Source organism: Parasteatoda tepidariorum, chromosome 4 (genome assembly GCF_043381705.1).
Source record: "Parasteatoda tepidariorum isolate YZ-2023 chromosome 4, CAS_Ptep_4.0, whole genome shotgun sequence".
Lineage (NCBI taxonomy): Eukaryota > Metazoa > Arthropoda > Arachnida > Araneae > Theridiidae > Parasteatoda > Parasteatoda tepidariorum.
In genome coordinates, this window is record NC_092207.1 from 1,310,204 (window position 1) to 1,329,798 (window position 19,595).

Sequence of the window (19,595 nt, forward strand, 5' to 3'; positions counted from 1 at the left end):
TTTCTCCCAATACTTGATCCAGGAGCTCCCTTGTTTTCGGAATTGGATTCAAAATGACAAGGCTTTGTAATGGAACATAATGAGTCGTAACCCCCCCCCCCAAAAAAAAAAATATTGGGTCGGCTGTTCAACGACGGTTATAAAATGAAATAAAAATTCCAAGTACTAGTTTAAGAAAACGGACGAAATTATTATGAGTCATCTTTTTCCAGATATTTTTTAATAAATTAATTCTTTTTTTATTTAATAAGTTTTATGAAGTATTCATAGAGGCAGAAAATTTATAGGATCATATAAATAAATTTTTCAAAAACTTTTTTACATTAAAATTGTCTTTTTTATTATAAACTCTTTAAATAATAATATTTATTAATTATTTATATTTAACAATTATTTAGATTTAACACATTGTTTTGAAAACAATAATAAAAACAAATTAAACTAGATGATATTTTTAGCATGAAAATAATATTTTTTTTTCGTGTTACACTTTTTAATGACTCTAGCACAACACAAAAGGCAATTTATTTTCATATATTATAAATTGCGTGACGAGAAAAAACATTTTGCCTAATGAATTATTTATGTTGGTCATTCCATATTGATCAAATACAAGGTCGGTAAACACAGAAGGGTGTGGCGAGATAACTTTCTCCCCTCCGTTCAGCAACCAAAAGTAAGTTTTAACATAAATAAATTTTATTCGAAATAAATTGAACGCAAAATGAATAAAATATAAAAAATCAATGCATTTAATTATGTTACATAAAAGCGCAACCTGCTGTCAAATTTAATTAAACCAATTCTAACAAAACTGGGTTAATTTTATTTTATAGGAACAAGTTATATTTGTCTATTTTACGTTTGATCTGCCTTTTTCTATTTCTTCTGGATTTTCAGTTTTTTTTCTCACTGACCTAAGAATTAAAAATTTGCCACTTTAAACTAAATTAAACTCACACTAAAAATCGTGAAAAATCAATCGAAAAATCATTTTTTTAATTTTGACCATTTAATATTCATTAAATGATATAAAAAACATATTACTTTCTGAAATAATAATTTGTAAAATATTTGACACTATTAGTGTTATTTTGCTTTTTTATTACAAAAACTTGTTTTTGTGAGTGCTTTGTGTAGTGTTTCTCACAAAACAAGAATTTTGCATCGAGCTGGAAATAGAGATAGTTCCATGCGCTGTTATTTTGATAACTATTCCATGAAACTTTAGATCAATAAAAAAACTTGTACAGAAAAAAAATTCAAGATAGGGTGTAATAACATATTTTTTAGTCATTTAAATGTTCCAAATGTTAAATGTTCAAAAACGTTCATAAAGGGACGATTTTCATGTTCTTTTTGTTGGCGAAACTTGCTTTTTCTACTCTGTATGGAAATTAGTAGAAAAATGTGCACTTTCCCCCCTACAATTTGAAATGTAAATAGAGTTGAAATTAACAAATAATCTTTGAATTTAAGGAAAAATTTAGCGCAAAGAGATTAATTAAACTAAAAAAAATTTAAATGTTTCATGTTATAGCATCCACTGTAGCCTTAAGGAATCCACTCCACATTTTGGGTTAAATTGCTTAAAGGTATAGACCTAATTTTTTCACTGAGAATACGAAGGTGAACTTTTGCCTTAGAGCTTGGATTTTATTGATTAATTCCTAAATTTTTATTCTGAAATTGAAAATAATCAGTATATGAAACTGCATTCAAATAGTCCAATTATATGTAAGATAAATTACACGATAAAATCAAGTCTGAGACTTGGAATTGTTGCCAGTAATACAAATAACATTAAAAGATGTGATAGTTTGATTCAAACGGTACTAGTGATTATGTGACATCATAATTTTGCCTCACCAAAAGAAAATTCACCTTATGGAATTGTGCACGATGTTAATTCTGCATTTATTTGGATTTCATTAAAAAATAAGTTTTAATTTTTGCAGTTTTAAGTTTTATGTTTGGTAAAAAAAAATTTGAAAAACATTTTGTGTAGAGTTCCTTGGATTAGACTTTTGTAATAATGAGTTTTACTGTATATAAAAACCTTACATTTTCTTACTATTTCTATCTCGATTATTATTATTAGAAAATCTTGATTATAAGTTATTTCGCCTCGTTTCTGTAAGGAAATAAAAAAGTCGTCAAAATAAGAGACTATAAAATTTAACCACATGAATGATGTGCATGTGGATGTTATTAAAACACAAAATAAAATAATAACTGCGTTTTTTTATGACGAAATTGTAACACGAGTTTGAGTTGAAATAAACACATCTAAAGAAAAACCAGCACATGTTTGTTCGAGTTTATCCACAGGTGACAAAACGATCTAAGAAAAATACGAGAACAAATTATTTCGTGATCCTTTTGAAGCGAAATAGAACAACAGAAGTTACAGGTAATTTTACCTTTAATTAAGAATTATAATTGAATTTATTGAGTTGATTTTTAAATAATTTTACAACATTTTTGTGACTCTAAAGAGACTCACCGACAAAATCTGGTCTCCTCTCTTGAGTTCACCGCTCATGTCTGCCGGTCCACCGGTCAAGATGAAAGAGATGAAGATCCCTTCGCCGTCTTCACCACCCACTATGTTGAAACCAAGTCCAGTCGATCCTTTATTCAGGATAACTTTACGAGGTTCCCTGAAATCATTACAACAAAACATTCAACAACTTCTGACAGGGTGTGCAGTCAAATATCAGGAAAAAAAAAGCACATTTTAAGTACTTTTGAAGCACTTAAAAAATAATTTTAAGCGAAATACAGCACTCAAAAAAATATTTTTACTACTCTCTTCACGATTATAATAGCCACCATAAAAAAATAGAGAGATTTTTCGGTTCGATTTCAGAGGGTGGAAAAATAAACCTGAAATTGAGAATACCTTGTAAAATGCAACAGAGTTGCACATGAGAGTGCTGGAATCTCACCGAACTCAGCTCGGTAGACGCACATGCTGACTCGCAAATACTTCATCAAACATGTAACATGATGGGCGCTTTCATACGCTAAGGATCAACGTTAGGGATTGTGGTTGAATGAATTGTGATAACGTTAAAAAAAGCATCGTAAAAAGCACGATTTTGCATAATACGTGGCGGTAAAAAAAATCTCTTTTTCGTAAAGGGAAAATTCAGCACTTTTTAAAAACACCTAATGAAATAAGCACCTTTAAGCACTTTTTGAAAACGCTATGCACCATGAATAAGAAATACCATGCGAAGGTTCTGCAGCCTAGAGAAATGCCGTGACAGATTAGAAATTTCTCTAAAATTTCTATAAAGCAAAAATTTCTGCAAACCGCAATGCCAAAGTTTTTTTTAACTCCTATTTCATTCTTTCAAGTTATTATACTAATGAGCGCAATTCAAAAATTATTTTTATCTGATTTTGAATTAAATAAGAAACTATCACTATATTATCAAGATAATAAAGAACATTCTATTCTCTAGTATTTTATTTAGGATATTAGAAGTCGTTCTATTACAGTCCCGGCCAAATGATTAGAAGCACTCTAAGATTCTATGTAAAATCTTAATTATCAGGTGATATTCTATACAGCTTTATTGTTTTTACGAGATTGTTTGCACTTGTTTACGTTGCTGTATCAATGGGTTAACATTGTAATGCAATACGTTTAAAATAACTACGAATAGGAGGAAAAAATCTCCCGTATTAAAGCCCATTACATGGATGCTTAAATATAAAAGTATCGCATATAAACTCGAGCATGTAATTATTAAAAACATGTAATTATTAAAAAAACAACAATGCGTCTAATAATTTGGTTTAAATATTAACATATACTAATATATTACCTGCGGTTAATTCAACCCATTGATAGACGAACGTAAACAAGTGCAAACCGCGTAAAAACAATAAAGCTGTATAGAGTATCACCTGATAATAACGATTTTACACAGAATCTTAGAGCGCGTTTAATAATTTGGACCTTAATTATTGTTAAACACTTAATGTTTACTTCTTTGAAAAGATATGAAAACAATTAGTGATAGTCAACAAAAGAATTTTCGATACAGCTAATTGTCTACCAAGGGAATCATGAAAAGCACTTTGAAGACCAATGGCATGAAAGTCAGCATTGCGCTCCTGCCGCTTTTACTTCCCGATGAAGTCTCCTTCATTCGGAAGTCGACCTATTCGATGAGTAGCTGCTTTCTATCGAACTGAAGCTGATTCGGGTAGAAACTGAGAATAGAATATCGGTTAACGGAAGCTCTATCCCTCACTCGAGACAATTCTTATCACCGAATCTATAGAATAAATGAGTTTGTTTTTAAAAAAATAATTAAGCATGAAAATAGAAAATATTCATTTATTTTAATGGTGGGTACTTGGGTCTTTTTCCCATTTCCCTCATAAATGTCAGAAATGCTACTCTGTTATCGTTACACAGTGGGCATCTGTGGCTGAGCCATGGCACGGAGTAGCGTCTCCCACGTCATACAACAACAAACCCGTTTATAGGGACGGTTACAAAAAGAAAGAACACAGATGTAGTAGTAGTTCGTTTACGTCGCACTAGAGCTGCATCCCTGAGGATGATCCGAAGACATGCCATCACAATTTTGATCCTCAGATGAGGGGACAGCACCCCCGCTTCTGTAGCCCGACCACCTGCACGCGAAGTCGAGTACTTTACGATAGAACAGTTTAACGAGGAACTATACAGCACACCCTCGATTCCTTCGTAGACCGATCCAAGTGGTCACTCACCTGCACACTGACAGCAGACAGTGAGGTTTGACTTTGGTGTTCTACTGAGAACCGTGTCTTAAGGATCAGTCCACTGCGGAACACATAGAACAGAGAGAAAGTTAGATCCATGCCTACAGTGGGCTTTGAACTCACAACCACTGGCCCCGTAGTCCAGTACAGTAATCACTGGACCAGTGATCGGCAAATAGAAAATATAAATATTAAAATAAATAAGAAAAAAAATGATGGATGTATACCTCGTAAATTCCTCATCTGCAGCCACTTTAGGAAGGATGGCATTCATCAAGGAATCCGTGTCATACTTTGAGAGAGGCACTGCAAAATATGAAATTATTTATTCTATCAACTGTTTCGACACGATTAATACAAAATTAGATGTAACAAATTAACTTTATTAAAATACGAAATGTATGTCTCAGCATTTTATAGAGCGGACAACAGTTGCAAACAAAAGATATTCTTACAAAAAAACATAATAATTGTTAGACTATTAATTTAAAAATTATTCAATATTTAACTTATGAAATAACTTTTTAATGTGTCTACTACTACAAAAAAAAGAGTATATAGTAATTCCAATTGACTAGTATATAAGACATCGATTCTAGGGGGTGGGGTGACTCCTCCCTCATCGTTTACTATTGAAAAGTAGCATAAATGGGTGACTTTGAAGTTTCATCTAGTCTAGTTTATTCTAATTATGGGAGATAACATCCAGCAGTTATCTTTTGGGGGAATCGTAGATCTCGAAAAGCACATAAATGACGGTTATTTGTAATCTATCCTACGAAGCAGCATTCACTAACAGTTTGGCAGAAATAGTTGAAAGCCTTTAATGATAGAACCACACATATAATTTTAGATGGAAGGTCACTAATGGAGTCGATTCCCACATGAACCAAATTATTATTTGAGTCGTGATGGCTCAGGGGATAAAGGATTCGCCTTCCAATAAGGTAAATTGAGTTTGGATGGCTAATCGATACGAATTCCGTATCTGGCTCGCGCGAGTACAACAGTACGTCACACCCGTTTATAGGGCGGACCCATTCATTCATCCACAAATCATCATTTTGTCCCGAACCAGAGAACGAACAATCTCTGAATCAGTACCCTCAGATTTGCAATGGGAAAATGGAGGACTTTGTGACCCGGAGTCGTAAACTCAAAATTGGGTCGGCTGTTCAATACGACAATGAATGAGACGAGTGTAAAAATATCAATGCTAGTTTGAATGCCCGATGAAACTAGACGATGTCTTTCAATTCTTCCTATTATCTTGGGGTAATCGAAGAGTTTTTTTTTTATTTTTTATTTAATCTTATCTTCCACTTTGGTGATTTCTCATGTTCTGATAACGTTTTTTTCTTCCTTATTTAAATAATAATTAGCAATCCCTAATCAGCATGCATTATTTACTTCATTTTTGAAAAGGATTTGAAAAATAAACATTAAGGGTGTTGTTTAGAAAATACCAGTTATATTCGTCGTTAAATGAAATCATTCTTAGATTTCATTATTCAGCATTCTCATTTTTTTCCATTATAAATCCTCAATTATATTACATTTTTTTTCGTACTTTATCTGTTGATTGAAAAAGAATATCTATAAAATTTCCGTTTTAGAGGTGGCAACACAACGTTAGCATTTTTTTTTTTTAATGCTCATAATGATCTCGGGGTTCAAATCACTACAAAACGCCTACAATGTCAGAGAGGATTCTGAATAATAATCAACTTGTACATTACTGCGCAGAGCGCCATCTGTTGGATTTTAGAAATATTAATAACAGTTCCCCCCCCCCGATGAACTTTCAGTTCATTACAAATTAAACATTTCAAAATATTAACAGAATTATATTTACAAAAAATTTATCAGAATTATATTTACAAAATATTTATCAGAATTATATTTACAAAATATTCATCAGAAATACATTTACAAAATATAATTAAAAATTATATTTAAAAAAAATGTGAAGTAGCAATGCTTCTAAAAAATATTATAAATCTAAATTTCTTACCTTATGAACATTTCTCAATTATATAACAATTATAATTCAACAATATTAAACGAATTCCTAAAATAATATGTTTTATAAACATTAGTTTAAACCACTTACCAAATATTTTCTTTATAAATGAAATTATTGAAATTTAATAAATAAAATATCAAATTTAAATAAATAAATTATTTTAAATTTCATAAATAACTAAAATATAAATTATCCAATCATAGATAATAATAAAACAATTTTTAGGATCCTTACTCATTCAAAATATATTCCATTTTAAACAAACATATATTTAAACAAGAATCAAATATGCATTAAATACAAGAAATACATATACATTAAATTTTCTTTCAATCAAAAAATTCAAAATATTAAATACGATGGTCGCAGGGTTCAAATCATTATAAAACGCTATTAAAAGAAAATAAAACATTATATTATCTATAAAAAAATACGATTCACTACAAATTGAGGAAAATTGTGATAGCCGCAATGCGATCACAGGTTACCTAATGGCAAAATGGTTGTAGTCTAATTTTTTTTTGGAAGAGAAACTTTATTGTGTTTTCATATTGAACATCTTTAACTGTTAATCCTGAACTGCTCGGTACACAATTTCACAGACATATTTAAATGCAGCTCAGACACATTCTGTGTAAACTCTTTTGATGACTGAATAGACATTGAACAGTCAATTGAGATCAATAACATTTTCGGATTGGATAATGGTGTTTGATGGAGATTGTAAGCTGCATCCGCTTCGGATTCACAAGTTCATACATGAAATATGATTCGAAAGCTAGGCTTTTTTTTTCAATTTTACACGAATAGTGAATGAATCATTCATATTGCGTGGAAGACAGTCTACGGTCTTGTGAAAGTTATTGGGTACGTTGACAATGGATCCTTTTATCCTTAACTGCTGATCAACACTCAGTTCTCGTATTTGCATGAAAGGAGTTCAGAAAGTCACCATTCGCTCTTCTATAGGGTTCAATTCTCTCAACCACTTTGGTACTTTTATGAGGAACAAGCTTCATGCTTGCGTTTATGTGTAATGTTCCTTTCGTTTTTCCATTTGTGTGTAATGCTTAAGGAATTCCCGTCTACGTTCTTCGGATTTTCATCCTCGGGTAAGTTTAGGCCTTGGCATCGTTTTTTTTTCTTGCGTCAACTCTAATTTTTGGGACCATGTCAATCAGTTTTGACCCTCTTTATGTGTGATATTCACCTGAATGAGTATTGAAAATGATCCAGTTTGAACTGAAGGTTAGAATTTATGATTCTTAATTAAAACAAAAGTATCGTTCAAATGATGAAATTCTCTTTTATTCACAACTCTAGAAGTATTTATGGGATCTCTCTGGTCCCTTATCTCAAAAATAAACTCACCCACTTAATGCATAACAAAATTAAAAGTGGAAAAAAGAATTCTAAGAAAATGATCAAACAGCAGCGGTCGCCATAGAAACGCAAGCGCCCTGTTTACTATTACTCTTGATTATTGTAGTTGAAAAGTGCGTACACCATGCAATCCAAACCAACACCCATTTTGCCAATTGTTCAGTAGCAAAAAGGAATGATGTTAATACTACAATGTCAGAGCGGCATTTGTTGCATTTTACAAAATATTATTAACAGCTGATAATCAGAAACTTTAGAAATTCTTACTGGGTGAAGAGACATCTTCTATGTATGAAGGAGGAGATGAGATATTATGATTGGTGAAAAAATCAGGTGGGAACCTGGTCTTCATTACAGTGAGCACCACGTGGTCTGACGTCGCTTTCAACGTAGCCACCGCTTCTTCGTGTGTCACGCGTTCCAGGTTGACGTCTCCCACCTGCAAATAATCATTAGAATTGTATCATTTCTTTCTGAAACTCGCAAATGTTTATAAATGTGGTATTAAATAATAACTGTCTTCACTATAACCATTGTTAGAAACTGTGTAAAAAAATTAGTAATTAAGAGCAATTAATAATTAAGAGAAAAAATTATGTTCTACTCTATTGGTATGAATGAAAGCAAAATTGGGATGACTTTCATCTAAAACCAATTTATTTGAAGATGAAGCGTAAAGTGGTTTCTGATGATTTTAATACCTCCTTTGCTTTTCTTGATTCCGATTTTAATTTTATACTTATTACTACTAAAGTTCAATTCCGTAGCCTTGTCATTTCGGACCCGATCCAGAAGACAAGAGAACTCTTGGATCAAGCATTGGGAGAAATTTGCCTCGGTGCAGGACTTTTTGATGGAACTAACCCACAATCGCGTTACATGGAGAGGAAGACGAAGAGAAGCTCCCACTGACGGCAAGGGGACTCTAGCTCATGATCCGTCTACTACTGAGGATATTTTACGTCAGCACTGTGGTCGGTGCAAGCCGGATGCGGAATTCATATCGACCAGCCATCGCTGGGATTTGAACTCGGTTCACCTCATTGGAAGGCTCTATTCTCTGAGCCATCACGGCTTCTTGATTTCGATTATAATTTATCAGAGTTTCGTAGCGTGTTTTTCTAATTTGCATGCTTTTTTAAAGAAAAAAAATGTTGAATAAGGATTTTACTTACAGCGAGAAGTTTGTCTCCGACTTGAAGCCTGCCATCCAAGTGAGCCGCACCACCTTCCATCACCTTCGTGATGTAGATGCCATCATCTCCAGGGACGTGCTGATTGCCCACTCCTCCGGCTATACTGAACCCCAGACCTTTGTTTCCTTTCACTAACTCTATCTCCAGAACACGCTCAGGTTTTAGTCTCTTCACCAACTACAACAATTCACAATCTTTACAAAAACGTCATATTTAAATAATTTTACTTTTCATTTCACTAGAAGTATCCGACTAGTTTCGACAACATTGTTTTTCACATATTAATGTAAAATTGAACTAGTTTTTTTCTTTTATTATGAGTAAAAAATTATAAAACCAGGGGACATTATTTTTATTTTAAATGGCCTGTCTTAGGAAAAAACATATGGGCTAAACACAGTAAAAAAAATTTCTCTCACCTAAAACAAAACAAAAAATCCTTTGGATATTTTATTTATTAAGTATCAACTATGTATTGAACTATTATCTTAAAAGCAAGTGCATATACGACTAAGTTAGGGATCAATGCAGTAAAAAAAGCAAATTTTTAAAAATGTCCGCACTTGTCTTTGCCAAAAAACATGCATAAGAAATAAAATTCTACTTTTTTTCTCTTAGCCTGCAGTTCAAAAAGTGTGCTATAAACGTTAACACTCACTAAAAATTGTAAACAATTATTTAAAAAACAACACGTGTTTAAGGTGGTGTGAAATGTAAAATAAAAATCTAACGTATTTAAAGACCTATAATCATTAATCTATCCACCTAGCACAAAAACTGCTATAACTTTGTAACAAATCAAATTACAAACAAAAATAAGGTATTTTAAGAAAGCTTCTGAACTCAATTTCAAAATTTTTGTTAACTAGTCACCTTAAAGACATTCCTGAAAATAAAATCTGCCTTATATAAAGCGCCACACAATAAAGATTTCTAGACAAGGTGAAATGCGGACATCCAGTCGAGCGTCTTCAGGCACCCTTTTTTCTCATCGATTCACACGTCTGGGAAGACTTTACACCACTTTTTGCTAGCTGGACTCCCTTAGACGCACTATAAAATTCTTTGTAAAATTTTAATGATTAGGTGATACTATACAGCAGGGGTGTCAAACTCGCGGGGCGCATGCGGCCCGAGATGAACATTTTTGCGGCCCAATCAATATATCCGACGCAAAGTAAAAATAAAATAGAAATGTGAGTCAGAAAGTAAACTAGCATATGAAATTATAATATACTTTATTCATAAACTATACGGATCATTTTAAATTGTGCGAAAATGTAAAATTCGAATTGGCTTGCGGCACCTGCCCTTCCAGGGATACTGCATCGTATCAAAAATAAGCAGAAAAATTTTCAAATCTTAGAACAGAACTTGAAACAAGGTTTAAAGATTTTAATTCTTTGGAAGATAAATTTCGTTTGTTTTCGTCGATTTTCTCAATAAATAAATACTCAGTACCCAGTAATATGCAAATAAAAGTCATTGAGATTCAGTGTGACTCAAATTTGAAGGCAAAATTCATTGAAGTGGATGTGCCTGAATTATACAAATATTTACCGGCAAGGTTTGAAAATACTCGAAAATTCGCATATGAAATTATTTCCATGTTTGGAAATACTTATTCAGTGCGAGCAATTATTTTCTGTTATGAATGGAAATAAATCTCCTGTCCGAAACCGTATTAATAACGCTCTCGTTGGGTCAATTTTGAAAGTAGTCTCGGCCAATAAAATTTCTCCTGAAATAGGAAAGATAGTAGCAGAGAAGAGATGTCAAGTATCAAACAATAATTTAACTTTACATATGTTTATTACAATGTGCTATTCAAAATAAAAATATTTGTTTCTATGAACATTGATTTTTTTTTTTTTTTTGCGTCCCACAGAAAGCTAAAGTTAAGCATTGTTTATTTGGCCTAAGTTAGCTTTTGAGTTTGACACCCCTGCTATACAGCATTGTTTTTACGTGACTTGCTTACGTTCGTGTATTAATGGGTTAAAGTAAACGATATGCTATATAAATTCGACGATTGGTTGAATTACACCATATATTACATAAATATTTATTATACCAGGCATTATATTAGTATATTGTAATAATTAGATCTCATTATGAGACGCACTATAGTGTTTTTATAATGACATGTTTTGAACGAGTTTATGAGCACTTTTATATTTTATAAGTGTATATGCACTTTTATATGTTTGTTTTGCACTTTTGTATTTAAACCTACATGTTATGGGTTTTTATTCGGGAGATTTTTTTTATGTACTTTCTATTTGTATTTAATTTTTAACGTATTGCATTACAATGTTAACCCATTGATAAACGAACGTAAACAAGTGCAAACATTCGCGTAAAAACAGTAAAGCTGTATAGAGTATCACCTGATCATTAAGATTTTTCATAGAATCTTAGAGTGCATCTAATAATATGGTCACGGACTGCATATACATTTGATTCGTGTCAGTCTGAGGATGATATATAAACTGTCAAAGCGAATCAGGCCAAAAATTGTGTGAATGAATACTTTATACCGAATCAAGCGTTGATGCACACTTTAAAGGCTCATTCGAACAATCATTCAGAAATCCTAAATCAGATGCATTTTTTTCCATTCATAAATTTCTCAACGGACCTTTTTTTCTGGTGCATGAGATTTTTTTAACAGATCTTAGTTTACGTTACACTGATTTTAAATCTACTATTTGTTTCTACCCGAATCTTCAATTAAAACTGTATAGAAAATCGCGAAATGTCGCCGACATACGTCGTAAGGGGCGCTTCCCTATCATAAACTGTTTCTTCGTTCGCTTCTGAACTAGTTAAAGTAGGGAGAACACCCCTAGCCATGCCATTTCGGTTACGATTTCATATTTAATTTCAATCCTGATGATGTACCCTTACATCTCTTAAAGTGTGTCGCATGATTTACACAGTAACAGATAACGTTTCTATTTTGTATATTTCGACAAAAATAAACTAAAAATGTCATTTTAAATTTTTTTGAAAAAATGTGTATCCTTAGCAGCAAAACTAATTTCATATTTGAAATCCCTACTTACAAATGCGACGAAAATGTATTATTCTCGTCAATTTTGGCACTACAATTGGAAACCATGAGATTGTTTACAGAGTGTAAGAATAAGAAATGAATATACCAGCCTGACTGTGTGACCGGCTCTCTTGAGTGCATCGACAGCAACGCAATGAGGAACGTCCACAACATTTGCTTCATTCACTTTCACTATCGCATCGTTCACCCTTAAAAACAAAAGTGATTTCTTTAAATTCACACATTTAATTTCCAAATAACCTATTACAAAGTCTCAAAAGAGGAATAAGCAAGACTTTCCCAATCAGCCTATTACAAGTCCCAATAAAATTTATTTAATCTAATTAGCCTCAAAAGAGGAATAAGCTAGACTTTTCTAATCAGCCTATTACAAGCCCCAATACAATTAATTTAATCTAATTAGCCTCAAAAGAGGAATAAGCAAGACTTTTCCAATCATCCTATTACAAGTCCCAATACAATTTATTTAATCTAATTAGCCTGAGAAAAGGAATAAGCAAAATGCTTCCTATTAGCCATTTTACCCAAATATGACCTTCTTATTTGAAGAAGAAGTCAATCCCACAATTTCAGCGTGGTGCAAAATTAGAGAAATTTTGCAACTAGCCAGTTGTGGCATTTTCAACAGTGGCCACTTCTTAAAACACGCGACCACTACTTTTTCAAAAATTGAACGAGTAAAAAAAAAAAAAAAATTATTTTCTTTAATAATGTAAGGCATTTTTCAAAATATAGTGTTTGAAGCATTTTTTCAAGGTTCACTTTTGAAACGAAAGAAAGCTTTGAAGAACAAGCGTGAAAGAAAGTAATTTGAAAAAAAAATTATAAAATATTCATATTTTTTTAATGAATAAAATACATATTTTCGTGTGGTGGCAGATTTATGTACAATTTTAGTAAAATCACTTACTGCAATCTTCCATCGGCTGCAGCAGCGCCACCTGCGATGAGTTTCGTGATGTAAATGCTTGGGTCATCCCCAATGTGGGGATTATCAACACCACCAGCTATGCTGAAACCCAATCCAGTGCCACTCTGAAACAAAGACAAACAATTATTGACTGAATGTAAACAATAACAAACTTACACTAAAATCGGAAGAAATTTAGAAAACTTCCGATGTATCCCTCCGCTTATGTTATGAGGCGAAGTGTTAAAAGGCTAGGAAGTTTTATTATTCTGATGCGTGTTTAAATTTACGTGTGATTTTTACCATTCATAAGAATTTTCCGCAATTTATAATCTACTAAAAGGTCGTGAGCCTAAAATAAATTCAACAAAATTAATATTACAATATAAATACAGAGATGCCAACTGCTCCGGACGCGCCTAAATAATTTAAAAAACGGTAAATAATTACAAAGTAAATTTACAAATATTTGACTAATTTTGCTTACTTTTTAAAAGGTTCAGCATGACGTAACTATAACAAAGTGTTGAATTACATAAGCCTTCGAATTATTTAGAAATAGTGGTTGATAAAAACCCAGTAAATTGAATTTATTGAAGGAGGAATCACAATTAATAAACTACCACTCGAAAATATTTATTCGCTGTCCGGAGCAAGTTGGCATCTCTGTAAATAAAGCGTAAGGTTTGCTTCGCTTTAGTGTTAATCTTAAAATTATGTAAAATATCAGTGGTTGTTTATTTTTTGGGTAGCATCATAACAAGTTTGGGGATAATTCATTTGTTATTTGTTTCTTTCATAACTAAATTGAAAGAACGCGTAATATTGCGAACACTGCAAGCGTAATAATATTGAATGGCGTGTGCTTTTCCAAGCTTAGGTGCAAAAATCAATCGGAAATCGTAGCCCGGAAATTTTACGACGAATTTTAACCTCCAAAGGACCGAGGGACTCTTCGTATGTCTCGATGTCCTACCGTTTTGTATTAGAAAACATTAGATTAGTAATATTTAAAAAAAAATTAAAGGTTGTAAGAGATTTGGTGAGTTCACAAACGGCACTTAATATTTTCGCTCACCAAAAGGTGGCAGTTGATGGGTTGCCAGCAGAGTAAAAAAGCAGCATAAAAAAGTAACGAAAAAAAGTATTTTATACCCTTTCCAGCGTGATTTCTTCATACTCCCAATCTTCTTCGCCATTTGTCTAAAAGAAATTATTTAAACAGTTAACGTACAACAGATTTATATCATTTACACTTATCAGCTCACATTATATCCTCAAAAACAGTGCTTTCTAATATTGCCAAAGCACAATACAATACAGGACTGTTTCAAAATGAGATTACAAACATCTACAACTATTGAATGAAAAATAACTTATAGATAAGATTAACATAGAATGTAGATGGAACTTTAAAATTGCTTTACGTAGGGCGCAGTGAAGCGGAATTCTGCGCGAGTTCATAAGTGAAAATGGCGAGTCCCATGCAGAAAGCATTTTTCCTGTTATAGTTTAACAATTATCATTCTGTTATCACAGCGTCAGTGTTACAATCAAGAACCTCTAAATGGGAACAACATTTGTAGATGGATGTTTGTGCAAAGGAATGAGTAGCGGAAGAATGTACGGCGTGAAATGGTAGTAGATGTTGTCCGTTGTGACCAAGGAAAGTCACATGGAAAATCTCTGTGACGCATCTATACAAAATCCTTCTACATTCTGTGCGCATCGATACATTCTTTTTCATTAAATAGTTATAGCCGTTTGAAATCTCTATATTAATTTTAAATTACAATCTACATCAATACAATAGGAACACCAAAAAGAGGAAAAAATAAAAAAACCGATTCGAAAATAAAGTTTTACCAAGTAAAAATCACAAAGGTAAAAACCCAATCCAGAAGACAAGGGAACTCCTGGATCAAGTATTGGGAGAAATTTGTCTTCTTTCTGATGGAACTAATCCGCATTTGCGTCACATGGAGAGGAAAACCACGAAGAACCTCCAACGGTTAGCCTGACAGCAAAGGGACTCTAATCCATGATCCGTCTACCACCTAGGATATTTCACGTCAGCACTGCAGTCGGCGCAAGTCGGATGTGGAATTCATAACGACTGGAATTCGAGCCCGGTTCGCCGCATTGGAAGACGAACACTCTTTCCCCTGAGCCATCGCGACTCTTGGGATAGATTTCCATCTGAACCGGTGAATGGTGACAATCACATAGTAGCTTTTTGGTAAATGTCTGAAGCATATACTAGGTTCAGTTGAGTACCACTGCCCGGTACTTCGAACACAGATGTTTCTCCTAATCTATCCTCAGCAGACATTAAAATAAATTAAATAATATCAAAGAGTAAATGAATATAAAATCGGATATAACAAATGTTTTGCACATTGACCAAAGCGACTACGTGATTGTTGACATTCACCGGTGAAAGTCGACATTCGTTGGATTTCGGTCATTCACAGTAACATTTATACAAAACATAACATTAAGGAAAATTAAATGAACAATTAATGCGTGAGAGGTTATCTTGCTCTTAGAATACAACAAACATTTAAAATAGCTGCATTATCGAAAATTCCCTTTAAATTCATTTTACCAACTCAATAGAAATAATTTCCTCGTGGTAAGAGTGTGGAAAAATTATGAGACAACTGATTACACGAAAGTAATTAAAACTGCATATAGTCTGTGCTATATATTACGTATAACACAATTTTTGCAAACTAAATTAATTCCAATTGAGGGGCAAAGAAGGCGATTAAGTAGTATCTGACGCATTAAACAGAAACCATTTTCAAACTGCTATTTATCTACATTCACTAAAAAATTATTGTTAATTATTTTGAATACCATTTGGAATTTTATTTCAGTACTTAAAATTACTTAAAGTCATGATGGGTCGTCAAGTGTACAAATTGTTTTGAAAATGATTCGTGTATGTGTGTATATATATATTATATATATATTTCATATATATATGATATATGATATCATATGATAATCCCAGCACTTTGGGAGGCCGAGGTGGGTGGATCACCTAGGGTCAGGAGTTCNGTCTTCAAAATAATCTAAAATTTTTTTTGTATACTTCTTTAGTTACATTTATTAATATCTTACAGACAGTAGTGTAGTTTATTGACATTTACTCGAGAAAAAAAATAAAATAAAAATTCGCCAAATCTTGAATGCTAGGAAAATGACATATTAGCTTAGAAGTTTAAAAAACACTCTTTTTATGTTAATAGTAAGTAACTCAACTTAAGCCTTTATGTTAGATGGACCATAAATTACTTAAATTAATGCTTTTTAACCAGTGTAGAAAGAATCAAATTTTTTTTTGTTGCTACTGATATGTACAGAATAAAATTATGTATAATAACCAATCATTAAATAAATAAATAACTTTGATTACATCCAACCATATTACAATCATACATAAACTTGGTATTAGGTTAATATTTGCTTTTCCTCCTTACAGTATTAGCAGTTAAAAAAAATTTCTGGTAACACTTCAATGTCCTGGAATTCATAAGCCAGGAAAATGACAGCCAAGATAATGACAAATTCGCCATTTTATAGCATATAACTTTACTTCAATTTAATATTTTGGCCTAAGACGTTTACATTCTGCAGAAAACAACATGATTTCTTAAAATAACTGAGATAAATCTATGTAGTTCATGTTATTAATGATTTCAAGAAGCCAGGAAAATGACAACACAAAAACCTACTGATCTTGAAAAATTTTTTGAAATAGATTTTGAACCAGAAAATTGATTCTTTATTCATGCAACAAGACATGTTCATATAGGAGGGTATCTGATCAATCTATTAACATAAGATATTGACTGCTGGCTCTATCTATTTTGGTTATAAAGCACTAAATAAAAGTAGCCAGGAAAATGGCAGATTTTCTTGGGACAGACAAATTATTGACAGAAAAAATTTATTTAAACGAAGTTTTTATAAATAATACCCTCTGCGTATATTCTAGAAATGCTTACACCGGTTTAGATCAAAAAAATTAGATATAGAAAAATTATGGGAAGTTTTGAAGCTAGTTATTATTGGAAACATTGTTTAGGACATGCCAGAAACATGACATTTAAAAGTTCAATTAAAGTTTTTAACTATACAAAACATTCAATGCTAGTGCAAAGTCATTTTAAAATGCTAACAGCAATACAATTTACTATTTTTTTTTTAAAAAAAGTTGTTTTAGTATTATAGTATTTGATCTTCGAGAAAGGGACAGTGAATTGTCATATTTCGTGAGAATCACCCATATATATATATATATAGTTTTTTTTAGTTGGAAGGAGATGTTTGTATGGAATGCCTCGCGCGCTGATTTCAAGTGGGTAAACAGTTTTTATCTTTATTCTGTTTTTGAGATATGTCATAGTTATTGTTACGTCATAGTTATAGATACGTTTATTTAGAAACATACATAAGTTGAGACAAGCATAGTTAAGTTGAGAAACATACATAAGTTGAGACAAGTATAGTTAAGTTCATATAAACAAAGTGAAATTGAGATGTATGCATTTCCTTTGCGCCGGTGAGGAAAAAAAAGCAATGATGTTTCTTGGCTCGAAACTTTCAACTGACTTTGACGCTATTTTGGTGATCTGATTTTAAAAATTAAAATTGTTTTTTTTGACTAATTTTATCCTCTCTTTTCAACAGTTTTTTCTATGTAACTTTATTTTCTAAACAGACGTCGTAACTCTTTGAAATTCAACTTTTTTTTAAGCATGCTAAAACTAGAAATTAGAATAATAGCGAAAATTAATTTGACTTTGTTAAAACAAATAAAGGGCATACCATATATTGTCATAAATAAATTGAAAATGTTGTGCATGAATTAAAAAATTTATATCAGCTTTGATTAATATCTAATAGATAAGAGAGAAAATGTACTTTGCATATTTTAAATCATAATAACACATACAGTCAAAACATGCATCCATTTTAACTGCGTAAAACAGAAAAATAAAAATATTAGGTCAGAGTAATCAGAAAAAATATCAAAGTAATCTGTCAGAGTAATAAAAATCAATCGGAAATTAAACATAATTCTTTTTCTTCAAATTAAAAAAAAAATCTTTCTAATATCTTAACAGTGAGAAGAAAAATCGTATTGTTCTTAAATTTTCTTATATTTTACATCTTCTTTTTTCATCCATAAATTGGACCGATAGGTACTAAACAGAGATGATAAATAATATTTCAAATATATCTTTCAAAATTTTAATTTCCTTAATAATTAAACTTAATTTATTAATTACTGAAATAATTTTTTTTTTTAAAAATTGCTTTTATTTAAAGAATATTTTGCTGATCAAGTCAGTCAAAAACAGATTCAAAACTAATCGAACTTTTGATTAATCATTTTAAGGAAGTATTTATTTTATTTTGTTGTTCTAACTGTTGTCATCCTTTCTAATCTTTCAAAAGGCGAAATAAAAATTATTGTTACAGTAAATTAAATGTCTTGCAATAGGTTGGATCACATTTTTTTGCTGGAGTTTCTCTAAGTAAATTCCTTAAACTGGTTACATGCGTTAAAAATATGGTATTTCTATCGTTTAGAATGATGATATTAAGTATAAACTTCGTACCCGTAAAATTTATTGACGTATATTTATATACTTTAGTGTGCAAAAGTGATTTAATAAACATACATAAAAATACTTATTAACCTAGGTATAATGTTTCATAAACTTAAAAATCACTCGTAATTTTAAATAAAAATAAAAATCACTAACAATATTAAATAAACACGAAAATCATTAATAATATTTTTAAAAAAAACATACAATTCAGAGATTTGCGTGTTTCTTTATCCCATAATGAAGACTAACATGAGATGTTTAAGGGCAAATTGGTTAAGATTGCTTATTTCTTAGTCCTTCCTGCTATATTCTTTTGAAGTTTTGAGTATACAGGGTGCCTCATAAATGTTACAACAAGGGGAAATAGGGCACATCATACGAAACTATGATCGGAAATGTCCCCTTACGCTGCTAGGGGCGCTTTCCTATTATGGACACGTTGTTCGCGTGCCTTTGAGCTTGCACTTATAAATTTCTTCTATATATGCATAAGTTCAAAATGTAGAGAAAACATTAAAAAATTTACAGAACAATGAAAAAAGGTAGAAAGAAAAATAATAAACAAAATAATAAAAATTGGGAAAATAAAAGATATAATCTT

At 31.6% G+C, this 19,595-nt stretch overlaps 1 protein-coding gene across 1 annotated transcript in view; it reads right to left on the reverse strand.

The window, feature by feature from the left end:
- The window catches only part of LOC107439267 (disks large homolog 1), a gene marked incomplete in the record, with an annotated part of 144,892 nt that overhangs the window by 52,302 nt on the left and 72,995 nt on the right, over positions 1–19,595 (reverse strand). Inside the window, 7 exon segments of the mRNA XM_043051194.2 lie at positions 2,507–2,663; positions 4,998–5,076; positions 8,447–8,618; positions 9,355–9,552; positions 12,540–12,642; positions 13,365–13,489; positions 14,520–14,567. Of these exon segments, the coding sequence (XP_042907128.1) occupies positions 2,507–2,663; positions 4,998–5,076; positions 8,447–8,618; positions 9,355–9,552; positions 12,540–12,642; positions 13,365–13,489; positions 14,520–14,567 (882 nt within the window).